The sequence below is a fragment of the Dreissena polymorpha genome, chromosome 10 (assembly GCF_020536995.1).
Source record: "Dreissena polymorpha isolate Duluth1 chromosome 10, UMN_Dpol_1.0, whole genome shotgun sequence".
In the NCBI taxonomy this organism is placed as follows: domain Eukaryota; kingdom Metazoa; phylum Mollusca; class Bivalvia; order Myida; family Dreissenidae; genus Dreissena; species Dreissena polymorpha.
In genome coordinates this window covers 61,618,701-61,627,203 of record NC_068364.1, presented here as the reverse complement: position 1 = coordinate 61,627,203, position 8,503 = coordinate 61,618,701, and the positions used below count along the sequence as shown (strand labels likewise).

Here is an 8,503-nt window from a genome sequence, read left to right as displayed (position 1 = left end):
GTTTATACCTACTTTTCCCAAACATAATACAGTGTCGGAAAACTTTCTTATTTTTAAGGTAGCCCACTGGGCAAGCAGTTAAAATATTTGGTAGCCCATAAAATTTACCTACTAAATCATAAGAGGCAAGTTTTCATCTTTATTGTATTTATTCGTTTACACATATATAACGTGTATAATACATAAAAATACATAATACAGCAATGAGTCGGATGTACACAGTCAATATCATAAAATAATTTTAAATAGAAGTTAATATTCTTTTGTATGAACTAGTGTCAAAGTTTAAAGTATATACTCTATTAACAAAACAATAACACAATAAACCGTATTGTGTTCCATTGTGCTTATAGGTTCGATATCATTTAGTCAGTAGCATTCGTTTTCTTGTGGCCTTAGAGGTGACGTAGTCCCATGTCCACAGTCCATCCAGTGGTGGATGGCCTCTTCCGCCTTGTATTCATGGAGTGGTGGTCCATCTGCATGAACTCTCATCAGAGCTTCCAGCGTGTCCTGGTTCATATGATAACGCCTGGAGTTCTTGATGAAATTCATTGCTGAAATTAAAATGATAGAATTAATGTTTATTAACTTTATTTACATGTTTTGTTTGCAATTTAACTTTTTAAAGCTTGAAATTTTGTTGATTAGGGCTTATATTTCCCTAAGGCGAACTAATATACATGCATTTTTTTAATCTTATGTATGCACATATGTACTATCAAATCATATTGTTTTTAACAAGTTTAAAATATTTAAAGTGACAATTCACACACTATTCTGTGGTTTATCTATTTAATATAATTTATATACAAATTGATCTTACCAGAGAATTGGCGTTCACACTCTGCCGTGGAAGGTGATATTGAAACCATGATGTTCACGAGGGTCAGAATGTTCTGAATATCAGCAGGCTGGGTCTGGAGCAACTCACAGTAGAGGTCATGGCAGTTTATTCCAGTTTTCTTATACCTCAGAAGGTTTTTCATGATGGTCCATTCTCGGATCATTGAAGATTGCTCAGTGTCTGTCAGAGTGTCGATATAGTGCTGTCAACTCTTTAATGTCACCACGTCCATGTTTCACAAGTTCCGTGTCATTGGTTAGCCATTTGTTTAGATTGAAGACATCAAAACACTTCAGGGGTTTCTCATTAAAGTCCATAAATCTCACTTCACGATATTTGACAGTTTGCTTAAGAAGAGTGGATTTGTCGTTGTCTTCTTCATAGGTAGTGGACTTTGTCCAGACAATTTCATTACATGGTTTCCATGTGTAAAGTCCCCAGTCTCTGGATCATAGTGGTCATAGAAGGTAGATGTTTGCTGTCACGGTTCTTTCATTATCAGCGTCAGTACAGCTGTTGTGGATTTGATGGTACCTCCATGATCAATAGTTTGTTCTGTTGGAATTTCTCGGATGTAGCTGTGATGATTTCAAGGTAGTCCTTCATGAGGTGCAGGTATTTCACGAACCTTGCAGATTTCATCTCATGTAGCAGTTTCTTTGCTTTGCCGCTTTCTTCCGTTTTGTTCGCAGACGTAGCTTGTTCTAGGTGCCCTAGGGTGGCGAAGAGATTTTGCTGTATGGCTTTCAGGGCTCTGGCTTTGCTGGCTACCCATCGTGCAGCTTTCACGTCCCCATAGTGTAGAAACGCCGATTCCAATATATCTGCGAATGCTTGAAGATCACGTCCCCTCTTGGTGCTTCTTGCATAGAACTTGTAGATGGATTTTACAATGTCTTCAAATTTAAGGAGGTAGTCAATACTTCTAACGGCATCCAGTACTCCCAGCTCAAGTTCATGTGCTACACAATGAATAGACACAATTCGATGATTTTTTTCTTGCATCATAGCACTCACAACAGATTTACAGGTTACAGGACCTTGATATACCTTGTAAACAAACAATTATTATGATAATAATTGTTTGTTTACAAGGTATATCAAGGTCATGTAACTATGGAAACCAATTTCAATACGAAAAATAATTAATTTAAAAGATGTGAAACTAATATAACTTATTTCAAAGAGGTGAAACTAAAATAAGAAGTGGTGAAACATAAATAATTATTTGAAAAACCCGACTATTAAATATAATGTTTATTAAACCTTGCAAACAATAATACACAACCTAATTAAACATTGCATTTTTTTTCAAATTCTAAATAATTCAGATATAATAGCTGTTAAATGATAATATACATTTATAAAGAATTCAAAACAGATCCCAAAATTAAATACATACATAGACAAATATACTTTTCCCAGTTTTGTTCAATTTTTTACTTAATCTTTCGATTAATGTTAAACATAGCAATCTAAAAATTATCAAATAACAATAAATTCAGGAATCATAGATGTCAGGAGTTATTTACATAAAAAATATTGAAGCTTTACGGTTACCATGATAACCATTTTTAAACCATTTTTAAATTCAAAACAATAATGCAGTTATTTAAAGTCCCTTTTTCTTAATTGAATATAAATTTAAAAATAAATCTGCATAATAAAATAAGTAAAGGAAAAATGTAGTCTATATTCAAGCATATTCCATAAATTAGTGAGGTCTTGCGGTATTTAAATCGGAAATCTATAATTGTAATAGCACATTATCACAGACTTCTCCTGATGATTTTTATATGTTACACAACTGGCTGTATAAGGAGCTGTTATAAGTCACATATTGTTGGCATGGTTACATCTTCAAGGGATAGAAGGGAACTGATTGTTTTGCGCAGTGTTCTAATTCTTCTCTTTTATATCACAGGCATTGAGCAGACAGGCTAAGTATTTCCTGAAGGGGTTGTATACAGCAAATTTATTAGTACAAATCTTCTCAAGAAGGTCATGTATTTATTGACATTTTCTGCACAGTCTGGCTTTTAATATTCCGGCTGGCTTGTCTGATGTTATTCTATTTTTGAACAAAAATAAGATGTAATCAGTTGTCATTAAGTTAAGAAAATTGAGGTAAGTTTACTGACAGGCAATAACTGAATAAGAGTTTCCAAATAAGAATTTATCCAAAACAACAAGAGATGTGTTTGTCAGAAACACAATGCCCCCTAATGCGCCGCTTTTTTTACCTTTGACCTTGAAGGATGACCTTAGCATAGCACCACTCAAAATGTGCAGCTCCATGACATACACATGCATGCCAAATATCAAGTTGATGTGTTTAATATTTTAAAAGTTATTGCAAAACTTTACTGTAAGGTAAAAGTTTTGGGACAGAATGACATCAGGCCCGTACCCAGGCACTGGGCCCAGGGGCCCGGCCCCCCCCCCAGCTGGCTGTTGAGTTTTGATTTTTTAATAATGGGCCTACTGCAAATTTTCTCACATGAAAGGGCCCACAGTACACTACCCTGCAATACAAATGTGCAGATGTCTTTTATTGCCCCTGATACACAAGAGGATTAGCGCTAATTTACTCGCCAGTGGAGATAAGCCCATAGGCATTGTTTTCTTATCATCTTGTACACACATCCCCGATCTGTCAATTACCCATTGTGCTCAATGCTTCATCTTTTGATTGTGGTTGTAAAAGGTCTTTTGATTGGACAAGGAAAGAGAAACAGCAAATGGATGGAACTGATACAGAAGGTCGTAGGATTGAACGATAATAGTGTTTTCTCTTTTGAATTCAAACCTCCTCTAGAGTCATAGCTTATTAAACATTTCTGTGAAAACTGTCTTGTAGATGATAAACATTTATTTAATGAATTTACTTTGAAATTTTATAAAGAGGAGGTTTGATTTCAAAGAGAAAATACTAGTAGGTTATATGTCAGTTACTGACATATAACCATAGTAGCATTTTCTCTTTGAAATCAAACCTCCTCTACAGTCATACTTTATGTTACATTTCATAATAAAGGTTTTTTAGTTTCAAAGGTTGCTTTAACTTCTTTATAAAGTGTAATACATTTCTGACATCTAAACCTTTAAACATGTGTGTGAAGTTCACACCAAGGGGTAGTTGATAAAGCATGTCACGCTTTTTTTACCATTTTTACCCCGGGATGTCACAAACTGTTACACAATCTTGGACCCCCTTCCCTAAAGTACGTCACAAACTCACACTTTCGAACATAAAAAAAATTAATACTTAATTTAAATTTAATCTTAAACTCAATTCACTATTAAACCGTACTAAAATTTCACTTACCGGTAAAAGAACTCACATTACAGGCTTTTATAACTGTAGGGTTGTTACGATGAGCAGTATGAATATTTATCCACGTGTTAACCTCTAATAAAAACGAAATTATAATTTAGATTTTCTTTCAACCCTTTACTAACTAAAAATGGAACAGTACAATTATTTTGTCATTGAAATCTGTGTGGAGGTTGTGCCTATTGAATAAGCCGGCCCAGCCAAGTTGCCTATTAAACATTCGAACAACAGAATCAGGAGATACGCAATTCGTCTTATTTTGACATAAAAACTAATTCGAATGTTTCACAAATTGTTGAAAATTATTTTTAAATTCTACGAAAGAAATAATAAATAAATTATACATTTTTTTAAATAAATGTGTGACATCACACATGGCCTGACTCCCCTCCCCGATGTCACAAACTGTCACTTTCTTACTCACCTTCCCCCCACCTAGCCCGTAATGGTTAAAGCTTTAGACTTCAGAAAGGTGCTGATTTACTTGTTATATATCCATAAATTTATAACACAACATATGTTTCTATATGCATTAAAATTCACCTTGAACAGTGCCTAATAAAAAAAATCTATTCCGGAGGGGCAACCCCTCCCGCACCCTCCCCGTTTGGGCCCCCCAGTCAACATTTTCTGGGTACGGCCCTGGACATAATGACGGAATGGCAGACAGACAGGCCAAAAACAATATGCCCCTGATCATTCGATCCGGAGGCATAAAAAGTTATGAAAAATTATGTTTTTTTTAGTTTTTGACCTTTGACCTTGAAGGTTGAACTTGACCTTGACCTTTCACCATTCAAAATGAGCAGCTCTACGAGAACTAAGATTGAATGGAGAAAAATATATTTTTATTTTGACCTTTGACGTTGAAGGGTGACCTTGACCTTTCACCACTCAAAATGTGCAGCTCCACGAGAAGTAAGTAAGAGATTGAATGGAGAAATGTCAAGTTGGTATGTTCAATGTTGCAAGTGTTATCAAACTTTAACCAAGGTTAAAGTTTTGGACAAAATGACAGACAGACAGACAAAAACAATAAACCCCCGATCTATCGATCCGGGCATAAAAATGTTATTTTATTGTTGAAAAATTTAGGTAGTAAAAATATATAATTAATATAATTAACAGATGCAATTTCTCATTTCAATAATAAGAAAACTTTGACAAACTTAATTTATTAAATTAAAATGTAAACAAAATATAACAGGGACTGAGAAAGGTCATGGTCGCCATTTTACTTGCGTTTTTTGTTGAAAATATGTTGTTGTTTTTTGTTGATTTGTTTGTGATTATTTTGGGCATTTAACCATAAAAAGTAAAACTGATTAAAAGAATAACACCTACATTGTTAAAAGTCAAGTTAAATCCAAACATTATTATAAGCGTCAAGCTAGAATCGGTGTCGGCAGTTGTTGAGGTGTTGTTTGTGGCTATAAATTCGCCATGGCTAACTTTGGTAAAAGGGGAGTAATAAGTCAGCTCATTGAAATTAAAAGGTCAAAATCAACTACTATTTGTTTGATAGAAAATACTTTCAATGACCAGTATCTGTCCATTTTATATCACTGTCTTAAATACTATAAACCATAAAGTCACAGTGAGCAATGATCAATTTAATCAAAATTAAGCGCAAGTTGAGCGAAATCAAGTCGGATGAGTTTTCTCATTATTTTCCTTACGAATTGGTACCAAAAGTCTCGGGGCAAGCCACACATAAATTTCCGTAGCTTGTTAAGCATACTTCTTCCTTTTGGTTAGCACAACAATGTTAAAATATATTCGATGTATTATTCAATTTTTGGAGACGGGTTTGCTTCAGTTTAAATTAGGTTTGGCACTATGTTCAGGTTTATCAGGGTAAAAACTACACTTAAGTTTAAATAAATGTTGGTCTTTTACGAAGCAATATTAAAAGGTACTTCTCGGTACACTATGTGAAAATAGTCGATACTTGGCGCATTTAAGAGGTTGTCTCTTGGCGCCCTATTTTATAGTAACAAGCAAATAATAATATTAGGACAATTATTATTGTATATGTAGTAAATCCCAACAAAATTTTGTTGCAGTATTATAATTAATAGTGCTACCTATAAGCCAGTTACGGCTGTTTTCGGTATTTACTTGTTAATTTATTGTTTAATTTATTTTATTCATGGAAATGCGAAACCGGAAAAAAAGCCGTCCATCGGTAAAACCACACCAGAAGCCCAAGCAAAATCTTCACGGCCCTAGCAAACAATCCCACCAGCTGCCTAAAAGGTGTCCGCAGTGTTGTCAACGGTGTGTTTCTGCATCATCAAGTCTGCCTTGGTGGTGAAGATGAGGGTCTGTTTTGTAAAGTAAAACCGGGCCTTTTCCGCTCCATTTCGGAAAAACGCCACACTGGATTATTGGGAAAATCGCGTCGTGAAAAAACCCTTTTGGGGAAAAAAATAATCGCAAAACTGGCACGATTGGGAAAAATAATCGCATGTAAATATTGTTTCTTATATTTCAAAGAAGCCTTTTACTGGTAAATAACGACTATTTTGTAACCATATCATTAAAATTTTACAAAATATTAGGAACATTTGTGTTTATTGTACATTGCAACGCCTATGTTAAGAAAATATAAACAAACACAGTGTCAGTATTTAAAATTTCTTAAGCACACAGTAATAATTGAATAACGATTGCTGAAGCATATGTTGCTTTATTACCCAAGAATATTGGGTTACTTCTGTGAGTTCTGTTAGGGCCTGAGTCCCATCGATCAAATATGCCTCTTGTGAGGAGGAGATCACTTCAACTGACTGCTGAAATAAAATCATTTCATTGCGTAAAAGCTAGTGTTTTTATAAGACACTCCGACACAAACAAATATTCACCTTTTATATTGGGCATAATGCATGCATGTTTAGGACTGCTTGTGTCGCATCTTGTTGTTGAATTTCAGAAATCATGTATATCGATCTTCGTTTATTACAAGAACTATTTAGGTGCATTCTTATACTTACCTCACCCGAAGTTGTTTGTTTGTCTTTTTATTTGTTGTAAAGGGAAGAAATTGTTGGCGTATTTTTCGAACTTATCTTGCGGGTTGCCCCCATGATTAGTTTGCGGATTAAGGTAAAGATATTTGTCGCATTTGCATTGGGAATTGGGCCAATATTCGGACCCTTGGCATAGGGCGGAAGGGGCCTGAAAACACGAATTTAATGATTATTGGCGGATAACAAGTAATTAAGAAGTTTTCTATATTTCTCTACAACATTACTACCTTAAAATTTCTATATTTTTACCCTAAACAAGCCAAAACCTATATTTTGAGGCAAAAAATCCTAAAATTTTCCTATATTTTCACCTGAAGTCAGTTGTCTGGCTCATTTGGGAAATAGTCTAATAAGCATAATTTTTATCGATGCATGTTTCCTATTTTAAGTCGGCTTTAGGGAATCATGTCCTCAGTCAAATAAATGTAGATCTGGCAAGTTTGTAAAAGGCCCCTGCAGTTCCAAAAAATATAGAAAAAACATTAAATTTTAAGCAATTCGAGTTAACTGGTGGTAAGGCCAAATATAAAACAAAGAAGTGTTAATATAGCCAAATTAAATAATGCATTTATCATTTTCTCAATTAATTAAAGTGCTCTTCCTGTAAAAATGCAAAATCTCTACAAGTATATGCATACTATAAGCCTGGGGCAGCAAGAAACACCATTGAATGGTTAAAGATCTTACAATCAACAGTTTGGGCTAAAAATGGGTCATAACCCAGCAAACTCGTGGGCTATATTTATTATGAAGCTTTGGCTGTTGTGCATTGGGCCTCCATGGCAGTCAGTTGATACAGGGAATTTTGTAAAAAAAATGCTTCAATTTCAATTTGAGGTAATGTTAACCGTCAGTTTGCAATTACAAACATGCTTGTGGTTTCAACCATGCTGCCAGAGTATGTTGATTTGTCTTTTGAGTCAAAAATTAGTTATTTGCAGGTAGTTTGAATGCATATTTTTCTTACTAATATGTCTGCAGGGCTTGTAAAATGTATACTGCATAATAAACCAATCCATTACTGAAGTTCTAGATGGACGAAATAAGGGGTTTCTTACACATTTAAATCCAATCAATTATGTATGCCGGAGTTGATATTGAGTCAAAAATAAGTTATTTGCAGTTACAGCATTTTGAAGGCATGCTTTGCCTGGCTGTTCAGTCAAAAATAAGTTATTTGCAATTATTTTGAAGGCATGCTTTGCCTTGTGTTTACAGTTTACTGCTTCCGACTCCAAGCATGCGTCCATCCGCCCTGTTGCCAAAGTTCATCGCTGGCCCAGCCGG

The 8,503-nt window shown here is 34.7% G+C and overlaps 1 protein-coding gene across 1 annotated transcript; it reads right to left on the bottom strand.

Moving 5' to 3' along the window:
• Positions 1-204: 204 nt before the first annotated feature.
• On the bottom strand, positions 205-5,636 carry LOC127847728 (uncharacterized). The gene is made up of 3 exons (XM_052379828.1): positions 5,529-5,636; positions 827-1,809; positions 205-557 (listed from the first exon to the last, which is right to left on the bottom strand). The coding sequence occupies exons 2-3, from the start codon at positions 1,008-1,010 to the stop codon at positions 370-372; spliced, it is 372 nt and encodes a 123-aa protein (XP_052235788.1). The 5' UTR covers positions 1,011-1,809; positions 5,529-5,636; the 3' UTR covers positions 205-369.
• Positions 5,637-8,503: the final 2,867 nt, after the last annotated feature.

Coding starts and splice junctions, on each gene's coding strand:
- LOC127847728 (XM_052379828.1), bottom strand. CDS start 1,010: ATGATCCGAGAATGGACCATCATGAAAAACCTTCTGAGGTATAAGAAA. Junction 558..826: donor GTGTGAACGCCAATTCTCTG/GTAAGATCAATT, acceptor TTTTAATTTCAG/CAATGAATTTCATCAAGAAC.